The sequence below is a fragment of the Miniopterus natalensis genome, chromosome 2 (genome assembly GCF_054644295.1).
Source record: "Miniopterus natalensis isolate mMinNat1 chromosome 2, mMinNat1.hap1, whole genome shotgun sequence".
Lineage (NCBI taxonomy): Eukaryota > Metazoa > Chordata > Mammalia > Chiroptera > Miniopteridae > Miniopterus > Miniopterus natalensis.
In genome coordinates, this window is record NC_142082.1 from 87521359 (window position 1) to 87543955 (window position 22597).

Here is a 22597-nt window from a genome sequence, read left to right on the forward strand (position 1 = left end):
CAGCTTCAAGCCAGACCAGAGCAATACCCAATTGGCACATAAGAGATACATCCATAGAGTGAGTGAACTCAGCAGGCACCAAAGGGCAGATATAGCAAATCCCGTTCTGTAGGGTTACCTTCTAACAAAAGCACTGGCTGAATAATTGCCCTCTACAATTCTGAAATCCTTTATAAATATCAGAAAAAAAATGCTTCCCCCGCCCCCCCCAAATGCTTGTTTCTGTATTTACAGTTGCACCTGCCCCACCCACACCAGAATTCCTGTTTCCTATAATCTTATGCTCCGTTTTCTTCTGTAGCTCTTATATTCTTCTAACGTATTATATACTAATTTGCTTGTGTGTTCACAAATACAAGTTTGGAATTTGCTATAAATATTGACTAAGATTGTGAACTCTGGGGTGAAAATGCCTAGGCTTACGTTAAAGTAGATTTTCATCCTAAAAACAACCACACAAGTTACCTGGAGCCGAAGGTCAGACATTTGTCTTAATAGATCCTCGAAGAGTTCTCTATCATCTTCTGGTAATTCAGAAGACAAGACGACCCCAACAAAGCATCCTGATGCTTGTAACATTGTATCAGGAAACATGTAGGCTCCCACAGTACACTTAAGAACTGGAGATCTATCAGGAACTAGAGGATACAACCAGTCACAAACCTGAAAGGATTAGTTTAAAAAATATATATATATATCAATGAACAGAAACTAGGTTTTCACCAAGGTTTTAAAATTTATACCAGAAAATAAACATTTCAAAGTTTGAAATTCGTTTTATAAGGCTTTATAGAACCATTAGCATCAACAAGTCCCCAATAAAAATTAGCAATTTACTAGTCTGATTTTCCGGCAAACTATTCACAAGAACTGTGCTAAAACTGTTACTGATCCATCTTTTAATACAGTCTTAAAACTGGTGCCCGTAAATAGCCCAGTTAACCAATAACGGTCTAACTTTAAGTAAGTAACGGTCAAAGATACTAAGGTTTTCTCTATTATGTAAATTAGACATCCTTTGTGGAAATAAAATCAAACTGTTTTCAAGTACTCTACATGTACTTACTGATTTAATTCTCACAACAATTCCATGAAGTTGGTTAGTATTTAATTAGAAACTCGGCATTCACAAGACAGAGACTAAAAATAACCACTGAGTTATGTTTATTGGATTTACTATTGGGGACCCTGAGAAAGAAGATGCCTCCTAAGAAGGGCTCCTGGTGGCTAACTGGGCTCAAATTTTAAAAAAAACAGACCCTAGCAGCCATTTCTGTATAGGCTTCTCAGGCAAACTGTACTTCAGGGAGAAGCCTGCACCAAGCAGCCTGCCTCTTGCACTGAACTGCCCGGCTGCACAGTGTTCCTGAAATAGTCGGCCAACTCTTATAAAGGAGTTCCTGGAATTCTATTTCAACCAATTGGACTGAGGCTTTCCCATCCAACTGGAGCTGTGCAGCTACAGACCTCAGCTTCCACACAGACCCAATCAGAGTGGCTCCATTCTGACCAATTAGGACTGTTTTCTGGCCCAATCAAACTGAAAGGATTTGGAGTCCTCCTTTCTATGGACAAACCAATCAGGGACCAGGGGTGGGAGCTTTGGTGTGTGTAAGTCAGCTTCCCTGTAGTTCTAGAAGGGCTTTTCCTTTTCCACCACAGACTAAAAGGTGGAGCAGATGAGAGCAGTGCTGTCTATCGTGAAAGGGGCCTGGCTCCAGGGCTACCTGATAGTACTGTTTTCACAGCCCCTGCTGTGTCACAACTGAGGTACTTCAGCAGCATAAAGTTTCCTTCTTCCCTTGTACCCCAAACCAGGGAGTCCTGTTGGCCCACGATGTTCATTTGACACTATCTATTGTGAAGTAAAGTCCAAATGACACAGAGCTGCCTGGCAAAGTCATCTGAGAGGTCAGAATGTTAGTACACTGAGATCTGAGACTTAAGCTAATTTCCTAGAGATCTAAATTCAGAAGAGACTAAGTTTAAATCTGAATAACCAAATGTATTGTTTCCATTGAGATACATTCTTTGAGTGAATAGAATATAATTAATTGTGCCCCTCACCCAGGACAGGACTCTTCCTAATACTAAAAAACTTGCTGGAATGATCTATTATCAAAATGCTATGTGGTGAACATAAGTCAAAGAGCACGAAAGATTTCATATAAACAAATGGAAAATTCTAGTAGACTACCATCATCTCTGACCAACAGAATATAAATGTATAGGGATCAGAGTACTTGGGTGTGACTCTTTCCTGGAAAGTATTTAATAAACACTTTCAAATTATTTTTCTTTTAACAATTCTCCTTTTTCTAGCTGTCTCAAAAGTCACTCTCCATCTTTTATAAAAGTCAAACTTCAGGCAAGTTACAATAAAACTTATTTTTCCGAAGTATGATATATAACCATCTGTGGTATGTGAAACGACTTCAAGTAATACACAAACTATTTCAATTTGAGTATTTATGCATTTTAATATGTATTAGGAAAAAAACACATCTTTCCCTCAATTTCATAGTTGTTATTGTTTAGGATAAAATTAGCTGAGACATCCAAATAAAAATATTAAAGTAATAGCAGAGATACAGATTTGACAAAAAAAAAAAAAAAAAGGTAAAGGTTATACTTAAATGCCTAAAGTTTGACAGTTTGGGAAAGGTTTTTTACTATGCCATGATTCCTCTAGTATTAACTACATTCTCATCACCTTGACTGAACTGGAGTATCCCCAGATCTTCTCAAATAAAATGTTACAGACCTTTCTCAGGGTAGATTATTATGGATTGATGAGCTCATCTACCACAGTCTAATTTCACCCAGTTTCACCTTCAGAGGGCAATCTCATGTCCAAGTTCTGTACGAACTGACTACAAATTTAATAGGTTTAAAAAGTATATTAAAACTAAAATCAAGAGAAAAATAGTTTTTAGAAGCCCTAAAATTCCAAGTCTACCTACTTAAAACCAAATTAATTTCTAATTTCAAAGTAGGCCAATAGTGATTTTTCAGCCTAAGAAATTATATCTAACTTCCAATACTAAGTTGGTTTAGTGTTTGTTTTTTAGAACATACAAACATTTATTCAGTCAACACATGATAACTCTTTTAGAAGAATGCTACAAATATCTGAATAGATGCAAATGAGAGCCTCTTAAAGAGACAAATTAAATTTTGGGTGTTAAGTTTATTTTTTATTTAGGACCAAAAATAGGAGATAATAAAAAGATTAAAAACAAAATTAAAAGCACTAAGATAGGACAACTTTTTTCTAATGGTCGAACTCATGTAACCAGGTAGTGTTTCTGATGTTCATTTCTCAGACCTCCAGTAGCCTAGGCCCCAGGTTTTTAAAATTCCACTACTGCAATCCAGCTCTATTACCAGATCAGCAGAAACTAATAGCTCTAATCAGCCTCCTCACAAACCCAATCAATAACCCTACTCTTTTTAATCTCAAGGCTTCTTTCCTAAAATAACCTACAGGATTCACAATATTCTTTCTGTCTAATAGTTAAGTCTTCATTTCAACAATGCCCCAAAGTATGTACTTCATACATCCCTAGTAAGTATCAAACTATCTTTAAACAACATTCAAGTTGACTCTATGTAAAAGCTGTGTACGAATTAAAAATAGAGTACACCATAAAAGAAAAAGAATCTAGACAACTAGTGCTGTAACTAAACCACATTTGGGCTGTGGGTGAAAGCACCTGTCTTGCTCAAATAATCTCCCTTCCACGTAAACTCTTTTGTTATATATACAATGTACACTAGTCCTCATCTCTAGAACCCATCTCCCCGTATCAACATCCCGACTTCCAAAATCAGAAAATTATTATACCACCACCTTCAGAATACCTCCGTAATTATACAACAATGCCCTAACAACAACCTTAGCAGCAGTCTTTGCTCTTGGACCAAGGGTATCCTGGTAAATTGATCTGCTTGGAATTTTAGAATTGTATCCTCAATTATCATCAGTCTCTTCTTTTAGCCCAGGCTTCTCAGCTTTGGAATGACTGATGTTTGGGTTGGAAAATTTTTTTAATTGATGGGAGATATCCTGTTCAGATGTTTAACAGTCCTGGCCTCTACCCATTATATGCCAGTAGCAGTAGCATACTCCCCCTTTTCACTTGTGAATATGAAAATTGTTTTCACTCATACAACTTAACAAAAAGATGACATAATCCAATTAAAAAATGAGCGAAGGACATAAATACACACTGTCCAAAGAAGACAGATGGCCAAGAGACATATGAAAAAAATGCTCAAAGTCACTAATCATCAGAGAGATGCAAATTAGAACAACAATGAGATATCACCTCACACCTGTCAGAATGGCTATCATCAATAATCAAACAACCAGTGCTGGCCAGGATGTGGAGAAAAGGGAACCCTAGTGTATTGCTGGTGGAAATGCAGCCACTATGGAAAACAGTATGGAGTTTCCTCAAAAAGTTAAATATGGAACTGCCATTTGGTCCAGTGATCCCACTTCTAGGAACGTATCCTAAGATACCTGAAACACCAATCAGAAAGAAGTTATGCACCCCTATGTTCACAGCAGCACAATTTACAATAGCTAAGATCTGGAAACAGCCCAAGTGCCCACCAGTAGATGAGTGGATAAAAATGCTGTGGTACATTTACACCATGGAATACTATGCAGCTATAAATAGAAGGATCTCTTACCCTTTGGGGCAGCATGGATGAACCCAGATAGTATTATGCTAAGTGAAATAAGCCAGTCTGAGAAAGACAAGTATCACATGATCTCACTCATATGTGGAATCTAATGAACAAAATAAACTGATGAACAAAATAGACCCAGTGACATGGAAGCATGAACAGACTGATGAATCTCAGAGAGAATGTGGGGGTGGGGGAGTGGGTAGGGAGAGACTAATCAAAGAAGTTATATGCATAAATGCATAACCCATGGACACAGACAAAAGTATGGGAAAGGCTTGGGTGTAGGGCAGATGCGGGAGGAAGGGGTCAATGGGGGGGAGGGGACATCTGTAATACTTTCAACAATAAAGATCAATTAAGAAGAAGAAGAAAATTGTTTCCAGACATTGCCAAAATGTTCCAGGGAAGGAGGAGGGGCGATCACCCCTGGTTGAGATCCACTGTTCTAGATACTGGGCAGGGGTTCAGCCCAGTTCAGCTCCTCAGCTGGAGCCTGGCCTCATTTCTGGATATTTACCGTTATACATCCTCATGTTACATAAATTCCTTTTGAAATTAAAGTTACTAGGCTTCTTCTTCAGATAAAAATTTAAGAGCTATCATCACAAATTTAACACTAAAACAAGACTCTGTATGTTTAAAAAAAAGTAGGCTATCAGAAACATTCAAAGCGCATAAATTTCATAAATATATTTAAAAGGAACTAGAATTTATAATGATCTTTTTGCACTTATTGTCTTAGACACATTATAAATATCAACAAACAAAAATGATGTATTTTACACGTATTTCAAATTATGTTTACATTTTTCTTTGGCTTACCTGAAGAAACCCAGGAGGACGGTTTAGAACTGTATCAAGAGAATTATCCAAGAATCTCACAATTCGAAGATACCCAGGATATGAAGGTGCACTAACCTCCCCTGCAGGATTTACAAAAAATATCTGTACTCCATTTGGTATCAAAATCAACTCATCTGCATCTAGCCCTAAGTTCTCAAGAGGTGGTGGCTGAGAATGATTTCTGTAAAAGTCTTCTCCAACTGATGAAAATTCCCCAGATTCTGTTCCATATGATACAGTGTAGTGACCCTCAGCAGCTTGAGGAGTATAAGCAGGAGGTGCTTCTGCTGGATGACTTTGAGATGGTAAGGACAGGGAACTAGGTGCAGGAACCGACCCTGTACTTGTAGTTGAAGTGTTTCCATTTACCTCAGTATGCTGAGGAGGTGAACTAAATGACTGAGGTGCCAGTGACTTTTCAGATATATCTTTAGGTGGAAATTCTGGATATAACTTGGGCACCTCCTGAAGATCATTCCGTAGAGAAGTGGCTAGACCCTTCTCTAGAATTTCCAACCTGGTACGTACATTCTGAAGTGTTTCTTTCATTTTCTGCTGCATCTGTCTAGCAGATTCCCACCCAGGACCTGTGTGCTCAGGGTCTGTTGATGAAATGCTGATTCCTCTGAGCAGGTGTCCTATTCCTTGCTTATAGTAGTTCTTTGCTTCTTCCTTCTGACCTAATTCATCTGTATTCAGTCCTTTATTAACAAATAAAAAGGCTTTTTTGTGTGCTTCCTTGATGATCTTAATTTCAGCAGGTTCTCCATTTTGTGGCTCTTGCTCCATTTCTGCAAAACAGGAAATTATCTTTAATTATCTTACTTAGCTATTTGTTTACTTACTTATGAATTTCTCCTACCTGAATATATTTCAAGGGGAGAGGAGCTTTGCTTGTCTTATTCACTATTGTATTCCCTAAGCCTATTATTAGATAGGATATAGAGAAAGCACACAACATGTACGTGCTGAATGGATAAATAAACAATGCTCTTGGTCCTAAATATCATTTTAATTAAAAACAGAAAGGAATAGGCAGACTACAGCTACTGAATAATTTTCTTGTTCCAGTTTCTTATAAGAAATAAAAATTTCATATCTGATATCTTTAATATTGGAACCAAAGAGTGTCATTCTAAAACTCATTATAATATAATTACAGATTATGCCCACCTAATTAAAAATGAGGTTAAATCACACATTGGCGATGACAGAAATGAGAAAAAATATATGAAGCTTTAAAGTTACCTCACTTCCATTTAAAGGTGGCAGGTTACTCACATGCAGATAAGCCCTGCTCCCTCCCAAAATGCCATTTAAATGATTCTAACAAGATTATTAAAAAGGCATAGCTATTCTTTAAAAAAATTTTTAAAATTTATCTATTATTGTTTCCCCCACTGACCTCCTCCACCTCTCCCCCACTCCCTCCCCAGGCCTTTACCCCATTATTGTTTGTGTCCATGGTTTACGAATAACTTCATTGGTTAATCTAACTTCATTGGTTAATCTCTTACCACCCCCATCCCTCTTCCCCTTCCCCCTTCCCCCTTCCCCCTTCCCTCTGAGAAATGACAGTCTGTTGCATGCTTCAGTGTCTCTGGATCTATTTTGTTTGTCAGTTTCTTTTGTTCCTTAGCTTCTTCTTAAAGAAGACCCTTCAACACTTCATGTAGTACTGGTTTGGTGGTGATGAACTCCTCTAGGCACTACAGGACACCTAATATACAAAGCCACTCTACCAATTCCAGGAGACACAGCAGCTCTGATACACAGAAACAAACATCAAGAAGCAGCCAAAATGTGGAGGCAAAGAAACATAACCATTATTTTCAATGAGAAAAAGGCATGAACAGGTACTTCACACACACACAAAAAATTTAAATGGCATAATTCAACACATTAGTCCCTCAGGGAAATGAAACTAAAATCCACAGCAGTATGTTTACACACTTATCAGAAGGCTAAAATTGAAAAGACTGGCAAGTGTTAGAGAAGACAGCAACTGGAACTCTCATACTTTGCTGATGTAAGTGAAAAATGGTACAGACAGTTTGGAAGACTGGCTATTTCTACTAAAGCTAAATATTTATTCTATGATCCAGCAATCCCCTCATAAGTATATAACAAAAGCAATGAATGAAATTACACATCAAAAACATGTACAATAATATTCATAGTGGCTTTAGTCACAAAAGCCAAAAACCTGAACAACCCAAATGCCCACTCACAGGAGAAGGAATAAGTAGTAGTATAGTTATACAATGCAATAATACACAGGAACTAAAAAATAAATAAACCAGTGCCTGCAGCACTGATGAATCTCACCAATTCTTGGAGCAAAAGAAGCCAGAGAAAAAAGACCTCATATTGAGACTACAAAATACATGAATGATTCCGTAAAGTTGAAAAATAGGCAAAACTAATGTATGGTGATAGAAATAAAAATAGTGCTCAGAGGTGGTAGATATAGATTTGGAAAGGACACAGAAGGACCTTATTGTATATGGAAGTGTTCTTTATCTTGATCTGAGTGATGACTGCATATATAAAAAATCATTAGACTATAAATTTAAGATAGTGAACTATATGCACTTTATATTATCCCTTAATTAAAAAAAACAAAGGTAAATAAAGCCATAAATCAGAAGGACAAAGGAAGATGATGAACTGGAAAAAGAAGACAGACAAGTGGTAACTCACAAAACAGATAAGAGAAAGCTGAAGCCTCAGCTGTCAGTAAGGAAATCTGAGAAGCAGCACCATTTATAGAACATCACAGAACCTCCCAAAGGCATGGAAATTGATGAAATTCAATCTTCTTCTGGAAGAGGGAGTAGAGGTAGAGCTGGAACAAAAGGACTGATTAAAAGCTAATTTACACATTAAGACCCTTGAACCTCTCCCACACCAAGCACCCAGGACACTATTTCTCTCCAGCCCTGAAAGAAGATTGAATTTTAATTCAAGAACACTAAAATGTCTTTGAACAGTGGATTATCAGGGTAAATACCAAAAGCAGGAGGATGAAACGAATATCAAGACACTTAGCCTTCTCTCCCAAACTTGATTCTTAAGAGTTCTGGCAGCTCGGTACATCTCCTGAAAGAAGACTGGAAAGTGTCTTCTCTGAGGTATCTGATCACCACCAAGAGGAAAAACCTAAAGATAGTGACACTATCTCCCCCCCCCCCCAAGGAAAACTCTCTAGGCAAAACCTCCTGAGAGAAGCAACACTTGCTATGTTCTACCCTACAGAGTCTCCAATTAGTTTTCTAGTGCTCCAATCATATATATAAGCAGATAGCCAAGGATCACAAAACATGTGAGAAAAACATCTCTAGAAATTGAGAAAAAAATAAGAGCAATGCAATTTGGTTGATATGGACAACATATAGGGAAAAGAAAACTTCAAAATAACCTATCATCTATGTCAACATAAAGAAAATACTGCATCCATAAAATAAAAACAGGATATATACACACACAAAAAGACATTCAAATAACTACAGGAACTTTTACAAACTCCATATAAAATACCTGGAAAGTCAATAGAGGGATGAGAAGATAAGGTGATAAATTATAGAAAATGCCTGGAAAGAGAAGCAAAAAGACAAAGATGAAAAGTAGGGAAGAATAGATAAGAATAGAGAGGAACCGGTCTAGGAGGTCCAACACCTGATAAATAAAACCTTCAGAAATAGAGTATAGGTAAAAAATAAAAAAGAGTTGAAGAAACAATGCAAAGAATTTCCCAGAACTAGAAAACATGAATTCCCAGATTTAAAAAGATTAATGGTTTGTCAAAGGATAAAAAAAGACCTACACCAAGGAGTACACCAAAAATTTCAGAACACTATGCTCAAAATGTCCCTCTTAAAAAAATGACAAAATTACTAAGAAGCTCCTTAAAAACAACAGAAGTTAGAAAAAAATAGTACAATAAATTCAAAATTCTGAGCAAAACTAACTTTCAAACTCAGCCAAATGATTGCTCAGATATTACATTTTCTGTTGCTTATATTCCATGTTTGGTGAAAGAAATCCCCAAATTAATGATGGGAGCGCCCAAGACGACAATGATGCAGCCAGTTGTCACTGGAGAAGACAGAACTCCAGACATTTCTTCAAGAAACTAAAATTAATTGATAGACTACCCTAATGTGTTTCTAACTGTGAGGGCTCAAGAGTTTAATCAGTGATCAATCAATCAATTCATGTAAAACTAAGGAAATAAAAACCGGGAGAAAAAGATGCTGAGCTAGAAAGAAAAGGTAATCATAATGTACTACATGTTTCAGTTTTGATTAGTGTCATAATAATGTAAATAATGAATCTTGATACAGGCAAAATTATGATATAATCATATCGGGAATATGGATGAACAAAAGTTTGTGCTCATGGGGTAAAGGATGAAACTAAAATTTCACCTTTCCTACTAGGAAGTTACTGGACAATACCTAAAACTGAAAAATAATAAGAAGCAATACAAGCATCCTGTTTGGAGATTTAGACAGACCAAAAAAAATGAGTAAGAAAATTGATACAATCTGCCTTTGGGAGGGAGAGGTAAGTCTGGGGTGGTGGGACATCTGGTTTTCATTGGAAGCTTCATAAAAATATTCAATTTTTAGTACAATGTGCATAATTTAAAAAATTATCGATTTAAAAAGTGAAGGTTTAGAGCAGCTTTATCTAATAGAATCATAATGTGAACCACATATGTACTTTAAATTTTCTAATAGCCATATTAAAAAAGTAAAAAGAAACAGCTGAAATTAACTTCAGTGATAGCATTTTACTTATCAAAATACATCCAAACCATTGTTTCAATATAAAAATAAATAAGATAGTTTGCCTTCTTTTTGCCTTGTCTTTGAAACCTAGTGTATATTGTACACTTGAAGCATATCTCAATTCCAACTAGCCCCATTTCCAGAGCTCAGTACCCACATGTGCCTAACTATTATTGGACACTGCAATTGTAGAGATCCTGTTCCTGTGATCTCATTAAAATTTATAATAATAGGATAATTTAAATAATTTAAGACTGTTTCAGCAATAATCTACATTACAAAGACATTACAGAATCTATAGCCTAGTTTCTGATTAATATAACCATCTTTTCTAATCTGAAAAATAAATAAACCATTGGTTTGCCTTATAATGCAGCAACTTAATAGTAGAGAGAATATATTCAGTCCCCAATTTAGAAAACATTATATACAATTGACCATATACAGACCTACCTTACTTGCCTTACTCCAAACCCCCTATCAAAATTGACAAATCCTCTCCATGGAATTCTATGTTATTGTGTCATTAGAATGCCTCCCATTTCCACAGATCCCAACTCTTTCTTCCCTCAGAAAACAGGGAACAGGAATTTTGCACTCCACCCTCCTCAAGGAGGCTCAGACTTCAGAAAGTAAAAAAAAAAAATTTAAAAAAGCTTCTGCGTGAACTGATCTGGGAACTTAACCAACATTACTAAGTTTGCCCAGTTGACTTAAATACAACACTGTGACTTAGTACCCACTTTTCTGCTACATGCTACAAGCACACTACTATTATCAGGCACCATTTACAGAGTGTTTAATGTATGCTGGACATTATGCTAGATGTTTATCTCATTTTATCCTTACAAACAACTGGAAGCATTATTACTATTATTACTTTGCAGAGAAAAAAAATTGAGGTTTGAAGGCATTAATTGCCCTAAATCACCTGTTTTTGAAAGACCCTGGACCTAAGAATTATTTTTACATTTTTAAAGGATTATAAAAATAGAATATGCAACAAAGATCTTTTGTGGCTCACAATGCCTAAAATATTCATCTGTAATGTAACAAAAAAATGCTACTAACCCATTGCTCTAGAGTACAGTATTAAATAGTCTGATTCCATAACTAATCCTCTAAATCAGGGTTTCTCAACCTCGGCATGATTGACATTTTGGGCTGCTTAAGTCTTTGTTAAGGAAGGTTGTCCTGTTCACTGATCCCTATATACCAGATGCCCTATGACAACCACAAATCCCTCTAACTGTTGCCAAATGTACCGTGGGCAGCAAAACCATCCTTGCTGAAAACCACTGCTCTAAAAGGTCTTCAAACCTGAATGTGTACCCCTGGGGCACATGAAGACTTTTCAAGGGAATGTGTTCCAACATGTATAATTTTAAGAAAAAAGCTTCCAGATTCCTCTACTTCCATTTGGTACCCCTCACTAAAAATGATCTGCCTGGGGATATTACCAGTTACCATGCTGTTGTTCTTTTCTCTCCCAGGCTCCTTTCACAATCTTCCCACTTTACAAAATAAAGTCCTCTCTCTCACCCATTTCTATTTTCATTACCCCAGGACAAAAAAACTTCCTAGAATGGCACTGCCCCCAAAAAAGTCAAAGGTGTTGAAATCAAAGGTTCTTATGACTTTGATTAAATTTAGCTTTAAATCCTAGCTCTAAAAATCATTCTCCGTTCTTCCCTCTCCCCCTCTCTCCCACCCCACCCCCATGTACACACCCCTCAGAGCCCTAGCCTTTCCCACTGAATAATCAGCAAGACCCCAGGGAGCAGAAGGCAACAGGAAGTAGAAGACTAACAATCACATGGTAAGAACCTCTGGCAGGCTAAAGACAACGTCTCAACCTATATTATGTTTAAGCTCCTAAATCCTAAGGTGGACTGACCCCCTGGCTACTTTCCCATGAAACTAGGTAGAGGAATATCAGAACTGTCCTCAAGACCTGAAAAAAAAAAAAGGTTTATTACTCTTACCTTACCTCTGACCAATCTGCTCCCAACATGACCTCTAACCCCTCACCCATATGTCTTGTGATTTGGCCTTATATAATCTTTCATCTACAGGCCATTGGAGGGTTCTGACTTTTTAGCATTAGCTTCCCATTCTCCTGAGTGGTGCCATTCATAATAAAATAGCCAACGTATCTTAGTATTTAGTGTTTGGCTATGCTAGTGCCAGGTGAACAAACTCTTTCTGTTCAATAACAATGTTGATTTTAGTTTAGGCAACTCCAACTCATTAAGACAAATGAACACTAAACTACTTTTCTCCTTTAATCCTCACCCAAGGATATTTTTTCCATTGCTTTTCAGAGAGTGGAAGAGGGAGGGGGAAAGAGAAAAAAAGAGAAAGAGGGAAACACTGACGTGAGAGAGACACATTGACTGGTTGCCTCCCAAACAAGTTGGGCTAGGGATCGAGCCTGCAACTGAGGCACGTGCCCTTGTCCAAAATCAAACCCAAGACTCTTCAGTCAGCAGGCCTATGCTCTAACCCACTGAGCCAAACCAGCTAGGGCTAAACTACTTTTCATATTTAATTATCAAAATCCACCAGGCAGACTATTTCCTCAGGGCAAACTCCTCAATGAAGGGAATCCCAACTTCTCCAAATTTCTCCCTGGGCCAAAGCAAGAGCCTCAGCTGGTGTCAGCAGCCACCCTGGCTCAGGCCTACTCAGGGCCTGTCTCCTTTGAGGAGTGGGGCACCAACAGCAGCTCACAGTCAGATGGTGAGTGGGGCCCAAGCACCCAATGAATCCGCAGTTCCGCCATGGGTCCCCACAAGATCTGCACAACAGGAGTGTCACCATTGAGGCCAGATGTGCCTCTGGCTGGGAGAGACTCCAAGCTGGCTGCAGAATGAGTGGAAGCTACAATGACACTCTCCAAGGACCAAACTGGAATTACAACTAAAATACAGAAAAAACATCCTGAATAATCAACTGAAGACTAGTTGAAGAGAACCCATATAACCAAGTACCTAAAGTGGGGACTGTATAGAGACTGGTACGAACTGTGGAGATGTAAGAGGACTGGAGGGCTGGTTGGGCTTCCACAGGCAGCACCTAAAGGTCTGGAGGGATATCTCAGCTGTGGGGGGGGGTTCCCACTGAGAACTCTGGGGTCTAAACCCCAAGCTGGGCTCCCCAGCCCAGAGCGCCAGAACTGAGAAAGGTGCCAACATAACATCTGGCTGTGAAAAGCAGCAGGGTTTCTATCTGCCAGGGAGAGAGGGCTGGAATGCAGGCATCCTCTTAAAGGGCCAAAGCACAAAGTTTCGTGTGCAGCCACTCACCATGGGCTCTGGGAGAGAGAGGGCAGAGTGGACTACAGCAGTGTGAGGAGAATCCAGGGTTATTGGCTCTGGAGATGAAGCTCAGACGGCAGCCATCTGGATTCCTCTGCTGAGTCATTTGCCCATACTTCAGAGGACACCTTTCTCAGGCAGGCCTTTACCATCGAGGCAGCTTTTGCCTGGCGGTGGGGGTAGAGGGGAGCAATTGCCCTACCTACTGAAAACCTCTCCCCCCACCCCAAGAAGTTTACACCTTGCTGTGGTCTTCAGTCTGAGGCTCATTAAGAGACTTTGAATAAAAATCAGCCTGCAGGCAGAGGCAGATCTCCGGGTGCTTTGAGTCTTTGCCTGATCTGCTTCTGAACAAAGGGCTTGGAAAAGCAGACCTTCGTGCGCATCTTGGTCCTTTCCAAACACACCCAGTCCCAGCAGAAGGAACCACAAACTACAGATTGCTGATAGCTACAGAGTACTCAAAGCCAGTCACAAACAGCATCTGACAACAGCCTGCACCAGAGACCCTCCAAAAAGGCTGGGAGTCCTGGCAGATCTACCTAATACAAAGAAACACACCCAAACAGGCAGCCAAAATGGGTAGACAAAAAAAAAAACAAACAACAGGCCCCAAATGAAAGAACAAGAGAGGTCTCCAGAAGAAGAGACAAATGAAATAGAGATAAGCAATCTATCAGATATAGAGTTCACAATACTGATCATAAGGATACTCAACAGCATGAGAAAAAATATGGAAACTATGAAGGAAATTAAGAACAACATAGTAGAAACAAAAATTACATTGGAAGGAATAAACAGCAGATTAGGGGAAGCTGAGGATCAGATCAGTGAATTAGAAGACGGTAAAAAAATAAATAAATAAAATAAATCACTCAATCAGAGAACCAAAAAGAAAAAGCAGTTAAAAAAACAACAGGACAGTTTAAGGGAGCTGTGGGACAACATGACACAACAATATTTGCATCATTGGAATGCCATAACCTGAAGAAAGTGAACAAGGGATAAAGAACCTGTTGGAAGAAATAATGGCAGAAAACTTCCCTAACCTGGTCAAGGGAAAAGTCACACAAGTTCAGGAGGCACAGAGAGTCCCAAGCAAAGAATCCAAAGAGGCCCACAAACAGACACATCATAATTAAAATGCCAAAGAGTCAAGAGAGAGAGAATCTTAAAGACAGCGAGAGGAAAGAAATTTGTTACCTACAAAGGAACGCCCATTAGGCTGTCAGCTGATTTCTCATCAGAAACTCTACTGGCCAGAAGGGAATGGCATGAAGTATTAAAGGTAATGAAAAGCAAGGATCGGAACCAAGACTCCTCTATGCAGCAAGGCTATCATTCAAAACAGATGGTGAAATAAAGAGCTTCCCAGACAAGAAAAGGCTAAAGGAGTTTATCACCAAACCAGCTTTGCAGGAAATGTTAAAGGGACTGCTGTAATAAGAAGAAATAGAGAAATATACACAATAAAGAATTAAAATGGGAATAGATAAGTACCTATCAATAATAACTTTAAATAAAAATGGATTAAATGTTCCAATCAAAAGACATAGGGTAGCTGGATGGATAAGAAAACAAGACCCAAATATATGCTGTCTATAAGAGATTATCTCTGAACAAAACACTGACCCAGGCTGAGAGTGAAGGGATGGAAAAAAATGTTTCATGCAAACAGAAATGGGGGGAAAAAAGCAAAAAGCTGGGGTAGCAATACTCATATCTGACAAAACAGACTTTAAACTGAAGGCCATAATAAGAAACAATAAAAGTCACTACATAATAATAAAGTGATCAACCCAACAAGAGAATATAACCTTGGTAAACCTATATGTACCCAATATAGGAGCACCTAAATATATTTAAAAAAATAACTCTGGAGGACTTTTAAGAGAGAGATCGACAGCAATACAGTCATAGTAGGTGACTTTAACACCCCACTGGCTTCACTGGATAGATCATTCAGACAAAAAATCAACAAAGAAACAGTGACTCTATATGCCACACTACATCACATGGATTTAATTAACACGTATAGAACACTTCACCCCAAAGCTGCAGAATATACATTCTTCTCAAGTGCACATGGGACATTCTCAAAGATAGACCATATCTTAGGACACAAAACTAGCCTCTAGAAGTTCAAGAAGATTGAAATCATATCAAGCATCTTCTCAGACATTTATACCATGGAATATTATGTAGCTGTAAAAAAGGATCTCTTACCCTTAGAGACAGCATGGTGGGACCTGGAGAGTATTATGCTAAGCAAAATAAGCTAGTCAGAGAAAGACAAGTATCACATGATCTTACTCATACATGGAATCTAATGAACAAAACAGATCCAGAGACAAAAGTATGAGACAGACTGAAGGATCTCAGAGGGAAGGCTCGGTTGGGGGAGTGGGTGGGGAGAGATTAATAGAAGAACTTATATACTTATATGCATAACCTATGGACACAGACATTGGTATGGGAAAGGCCTGGGGGTGGGGTGGATGTGGGGTAGAGGTGATCAACGGGGAAAAATGGGGACATCTGTAATACTTTCAACAATAAAGATAAATTAAAACTAAAACAAAACAACCAACCAAAAAAATCCATCAGGCATTATGCTATTCTGACCAACTATTACCACTTCTAAATCCTGAAGAAAAATAACTCCTGAAGTTAAAAAGTCGTAAGAAATTTTTATAACTAGTTTCAACTTATACGAATATTTTTATTAAAGACACCTATAACAGAGAAAAGCTTTCAAGTATAAATAAAATATCATGTATTTTTAAAAATGATGATGATGGATATAAAAGTGCAATATTATACTCCCCTGGATACAGTTAAAAGTGACGTACCAATTTTACACTATATAAATGTTAATACCATGTGGGAAAATGCATCCTTTGCAACTATGTAAAAGTATGATGTAAAATGTTATAAATCAACCTAAACATGTGCAAGGGGACAATTTCACAAAAATTATTTTGGAGGTTCACAAGCAAATTAAAAGCACTGGTCTAAAACCATTTACTACTATAGATTGGAAACATAAAATGCACATAACCTCTGACCCTTAGAAGCACCATAATTTATCACCTTTTATTAAACTCTTTGTATGTACTCGGCACTGTTCTAAGGATTAATTTTTTAATCCTTGGAAGTTAATATCTGACAGAAAATATTTTACAAATACTGAGCAGCTTACTGCCCAAGCACAGAGCTAGTAAATGGAGGAGACTGAGAGTCAGGTTCCATAGATATTTGACAAGAAAATGAGATAAAATATCTAATTTCAAAGCTAAAGCTGTTACTATGCTTACAAGTTAACAGAGTGAGGGAGGGGTGAAGGAAACTTGGGGTGTTTAGTAGAAAGGCATTAGGTTTAAGCCTTAATAGGTAGTAGCACTTGAAAAGCAGAAGGCAGGCATGATTAAGGAACTCCAGACAAAACATTAAAAAAGTTACCTACACTAACATAATTGTCTTAAATCACAAAGCAAAATCTGGTTCCAGACACCAACGGTGCATTTAAGTTATTTTTTAAGTGTTCTCATAAAAGAAGTAAAATAAATGTATGCTTCAAGCGTGTGAATGTGCGAGCGGACGCGCTTTAAAAAACATTCAGGAGCAAAAGTAAAATTCTGAACTAAACAATTGGCAAGTTAATTCAGTCCCATAAACACTGAAAGTAGTAACCACCATTCCAAAGGTTAACATTACAAGTAGTCTTTAATAATATAGCATCATCTACCTACAGAGAGCAGAAGTTGTTCTAACGCCCTTTATTTATAAAAAGGGGGGGGAGGGAAGGGGGGAGGGGGAGGGAATTTTCTCCAAATAGCTGTATGCAATTCCCTCCCTGTAGCCTCCCACCCTATACTGGCTAGTTGGGTAAGCTATACGCAATGACATTTCAGAAAGCCCCACAGATGAGAAGGAACTCACTTAAGTGAAAAGCTTCCAGTTTCAAACAGGTTTCATATAAAATCGCCAAATGAATTTGTTATTAGAAAAGTAGACGAACCAAAAAACACCTCTTTATTATTGGGAACATTCTTATATTACTTTTTGGAAATTTCAAAGAAAACCTGTTCTTAACTATTTAAGGCCATATTTCAAGGACAACAACAATCTTGTACGCAACTTCATTAAATTACAACACAATAAAGCCAATGTCGATGATCCTCAAAAGACAGAGTAAAGCAATTCATTACAATTACAGAGGCGAACTAGGCCAACCTTCCGTGAGGCGGTAATGCCGCGTCACAAACTGCGAATTCCAGGAGAAACTTTTCCCAGGCACACAAATGAGGTCGGAGGAGTCCTCTGCTGTGCTCAACGGTACAAATGTATTCAGCAACGAATGTATTCAAAAGATTAAAATCGCGCACTATCCTTTCTCACTATCATTGCTGTTGGCTGCTGACCTTTTCGTAAAGAAAGGGTGCCGAACTCTCACAAAGCTGTAAGCGCTGGGTCAAGGAGAAAAATCGATGTGATTTTCGAATCCAAAGTAAACAGTGGGGGCAGGGCAACAAGAATGGTCAACCTAAGCTCCAGGAAGACGAGATCAAAGGCCGAAGGGGGAGGGGGACAGCGCTCTCCATCCTAACAATAAATGTGAGGAGGTCGGGAACGGAGCGCGAAGGTTCCAGAAATGTGTGATGAGGATTAACCAAGAACTTCTCAAACTACTTTCTCTGAAAATTGCTCCCTTCACAAAAAATGTCATTTCCAAGACTTAGATAAGGGTCCCCCGACCTTCACTGCCCTCGTCCTTCCCCGTCTGCCCGACTAGGCCGCAGGACCCCGGGCGCTCACGCCACCCTCCCGCCTTGGGCCCGCGCTGGGGCGAAAGCTTCCCCGCCCGCCGCCGCCCCACCTGTGTCTTGCAGACCTCGGGCGCTTCTGCGCCACCCGAAAAACTCCCCGCCCGGCCGCAGAGGCCCAGAGTCCGGCTTCCTCAGACGCGGCCGGACGTCAAGCAACCGCCCAAACCCGCTCGGAGGTTCTCAACACTCTGGACGCGCGCGCCCGCGGGACTCACAAAGCCTTCCAAGCCCAGCTCTCCCGAGCGCGCACGTCAGGCGGCCGCCCCGCCCCGCCCGTCAGCCCTCGCTCGCCTTCAGGCTCTTGGCGCGCCGTCGCTCCGCGTGCGCGTGACGTTCTCCCTGGCGTCTTTCCCAAGGACTCATCAAAGCCGTCACGCAGCCAAAATTCTGTACACTGTGACCCTTATTAATAGTCTATGGGGGGAGGTAAATCCTGGAGTCACCCTAAAAACCCTTGGAGGTAGAATAGGAAAGGAGGGTGGAAAGCTCGGAGAGAGCCACGTGAGCCTGGGACTCAGTGCGGACCCCAGCTAGGGTCTCGGGGGCCACGTGGATAGCCCCTGAGCTTGAGCAATCCCGGACAGAACCTGGGGGTCTGGAGGAATGAGGAAAGTGTAGTGGGCAGTGAGAGCCCCGAGGGCTAGAGAGAGCCCTGGGCACAGTGCACATGGGAGAACAAAGGCTGGTCTATTAAGTGTTCTGGAACCTAACCTTTGTGACTAATGTATCTGTTACTGGACAGGACAGAGACCACCAGGACAAGGTTTGCCTCAGGCTGGCTTGTGGTGTGTGGGTCTTTGACTTCCTATACGAAAGGTTTCACAACAGGGGACCAGATGGGTTTGAGAGTATGTTTATTAATGCTGGGGACAGTGAAACAAAGAAATTAGGGTAGAAGAAACAACAGGAGAGGCTAGGCAGTGCTCTGCTTTGACTCTCTAGAAATGTTATAGGAAAGAAGTGAGCCAAAGCCGGGCTGCTGTTAGCTCAGTAGGACGTGAAGGTCACAGAGATAGAAGTGAGCCTGGGCAGGGTTGCTTTAGCTCACTGGGAAGTAAGTGAAAAAGGGGACCTTGGAGACAGGATCAGGTGGTGAGCCTGGGTGGAGCTCCCACTGCCCACTACTCCCCAGGTTGTAAGATTTGTGGGGACCCTTAGAAATAAAAAATTCATGCCTGGGAAGGGACATGGGCATGCTCTGGTGTGAGACAGCACTGACACTTTGTCCTGAGGACTTTTTATCCATGTTTTTTTCTTTTTTGCAGGCGAGAATCTTAGGGGAGGGTTTCAGTAGAATATTCATTAGCTTATCAAGTGCATTTAAAATATGCTGGTGCATTAAAATGAGCGTATAGGGGAGTTTTGGATTATTCTTTGGTCTGTTTTACTGCTTTACTTTTATCTTAGGTCTAAGATAACCCCTTAGATCTGTCTAAGATAAACCCTTTAATGGGGTTTTTGTTATTTGTTCCCCACCTTTATCTGTCCTTGGGTTTAGCTGGAACAAATGGCATCAATTGGGTCTTTACTCTCTATTTTCCCAGGTGAGGGCAATTTAAGTACTGTATTTTCTGGTTAGGGAGGAAGGTGTGAACCATTTGCTCTCAAGTGTTCTTGATGCTTATCGAATGCTGAAAGGGGGAAATCAAAGTGAACATACTCTTTTTTCAAAAGTCCTTTAAAGTTAGTAAAATACCAAGTCTATTCAAGAGTATGCACAAGAGTGTATACACACACACACACACACACACACACACACACGGCCCTGTGCATTTAAGATTAGCTAAATGCCTTGTTTAACTTAATTCCAGATGAATTATTATTCCTCTCAATCAAAATTAATGATTTGGACTGTTGGACGACTACTAGGGGAGGCTTTTAAATGTAAAATTAGGGGTTGTTTGGTAGTTTCCACAAATCTCAGAAAGGTAATGTACGGACGGAAAAAAAAAGGCCTCTCTTTTCCTGTGCTGTGGCCTTCCACAATTTATAAGCAGCAGCTGGTAATTAAACCGGCAAGATTGCTGACTCTGACTCCTCTGATTCAAACAGGCACTCTGTTCAGACTCAGAGGAACTACTCTCAAGGCTACATTCTTGCATCCCTGTCCTCCCTGCTGTTTTCACCACTCAGGGATAATTTCCCTTCTCCCTTCCCTTCAAACAAGCCTCTTTTGAACTCTTCATAACTTTTGCTCCAAGTATGTTTTACAGGCTTGGGGAAAATACTGATAAGAAGCCTCCCTAGGATATCTCCTGGACTGTCTCCTGGAAAGTAAACAAAGTATAATTTTTCAAGACAACCTCCTTGGTATCTGCTCGACTTCAAGATAACCCAAACCCCTCCCTTCCTTGTCACCTAGCAACCTACCTGCTTAAAAGCTGGCTGGCTCTTGTTTCTTGACCTTGTATTATTAGCAATACATTGGCCCTTTCCCTTTTCAGGGAAAGTAAAAATAAACTTTCTTTCTGCATCTATTATCTCAGTTGTGAAATCTTTCACAGCCCTTGTTACCTGCCCAAACCTTTACATGTAACAGTCATCCCAAACAGAAAAATCTGTTAGGAAGGTATACATTAATACAGACGTTTTAAATGATTTTGCTCTTATACCCTCCTAAAAGAATTCTGAAAAACTGTGATTGTGTACCTTCTCCCTCATATTTTAGATTGATCAAAGTTTTTCATCTGTCTTAAATAGTTGCAAGGAATGCAAATTGTTTTATTGTATATTGACACTTTAAATGTTACATAACTCTTAAATGTACCCATTCCAGACAATTTGATACCCATCATCAATTTTTAAAACTACTACATTGACAAACTTATTTCTTTCTTTTTTTTTTACAAGGCTTCCTTTTTCTCCACATCCTCACCAGCACTTGTTCTTTGTTGATTTGTTGATGGTAGCCACTCTGACAGGGGTGAGGTGGTTTAAATTAGCATCTCTTTGATGATTAGTAACATCAAGCATTATTTCATACGTCTGTTGACCATCTGTAAGTTCTCTTTGGAAAAATGTCTATTCGGGTTCTTTGCCCATTTTTCCCTCTTTTTTTTCTTTTTTTTCCTTTTATTTTCTTTTCCTTTCTAGGTTGCTTTAACCCATACTAGTTAACATATGAGTTTGGTGCCTGGTGTGATGATATGGATTTGGGGTGTAAGCTGACTAAGTAGTTTTAGTGTGTCAGTTGAAGGGGTAAGGCAAACTCATAATAGTCCAACGTGGGTTTACTGTAGAACTCTGTCTTTTTCTGTGCTTCTGCAGGTAGTGCTTACAGCCTCTTAGGGGACAGGAATCACCTTGCACAAAGACATGGACTGTGAGTCAAGGACAGTCCCTCTGCTGTTAACTCAGTCTTGGCTTTCACCCCGTCTGCACAGAGAATTAGCTGCTGAATTAGAACCTTGCTCCTCTTACAGGGAATTAAGAAGGAAAGTGTGGGGTTTTGAGTAAGATTACTAATCAACATGTGAAATCTTGTACAATTTAAATAAAATCTAAGCAAAAAATAAATAATATAATCATTTCTTAGCCCAGGTAAATCATAGACATTAGCAAATTAAGGCAGCAAAAGACCCACACACATATTTGTAGTCAGGTTTGTACTAATTTCTTGATAGAGGGTAATATATTTTTGGTCTTCAGGGTGTGATTTGAATAAAACTTTTTCCTTCTTTTTTTTAATCTTATTGTTGAAAGTATTACAGATATCCCCTTTTTTCCTCCATTGATCCTATCCACCCCACCCCCAGGCCTTCCCCATATCAATGTCTGTGCCCATGGGATATGCTTATAAACATAAGTTCTTTGATTAATCACTCCCCACCCACTCCCCTATCCCCAGTTTCCCTCTGAGATTGGTCAGTCTGTTCCATGCTTCTATGTTTCTGAATCAATTTTGTTCAACAGTTTATTTTGTTTATTATATTCCACATATGAGTGAGATCTTGTGGTACTTGTCTTTCTCAGACTGGCTTATTTGACTTAGCATAATACTCTTCAGTTCCTTCCATGCTGTCCCAAAGAATATGAGATCCTTATTTTTTACAGCTGCATAGTACTCCATGGTGTAAATGTACCACAGTTTTCTATCCACTCATCTACT

General features: G+C 39.3%; 1 protein-coding gene across 3 annotated transcripts in view; it reads right to left on the bottom strand.

The window, feature by feature from the left end:
• Positions 1 to 18690, bottom strand: part of SPART (spartin) — a 39330-nt gene extending 20640 nt beyond the window's left edge. For 2 of the 3 annotated variants that reach the window (XM_016197263.2, XM_016197261.2), the window contains exons 1-3: positions 18540 to 18690; positions 5524 to 6335; positions 466 to 663 (exon numbers count right to left, since the gene is read on the bottom strand). In XM_016197263.2, coding sequence (XP_016052749.1) covers positions 466 to 663; positions 5524 to 6333 — 1008 coding nt within the window. In that variant the 5' untranslated portion in view covers positions 6334 to 6335; positions 18540 to 18690. Of the gene's footprint in view, positions 1 to 465; positions 664 to 5523; positions 6336 to 6792; positions 6876 to 18539 lie in introns of those variants that run through there. The other variant, XM_016197262.2, reaches the window with a different exon arrangement.
• Between the last annotated feature and the right edge of the window lie 3907 nt (positions 18691 to 22597).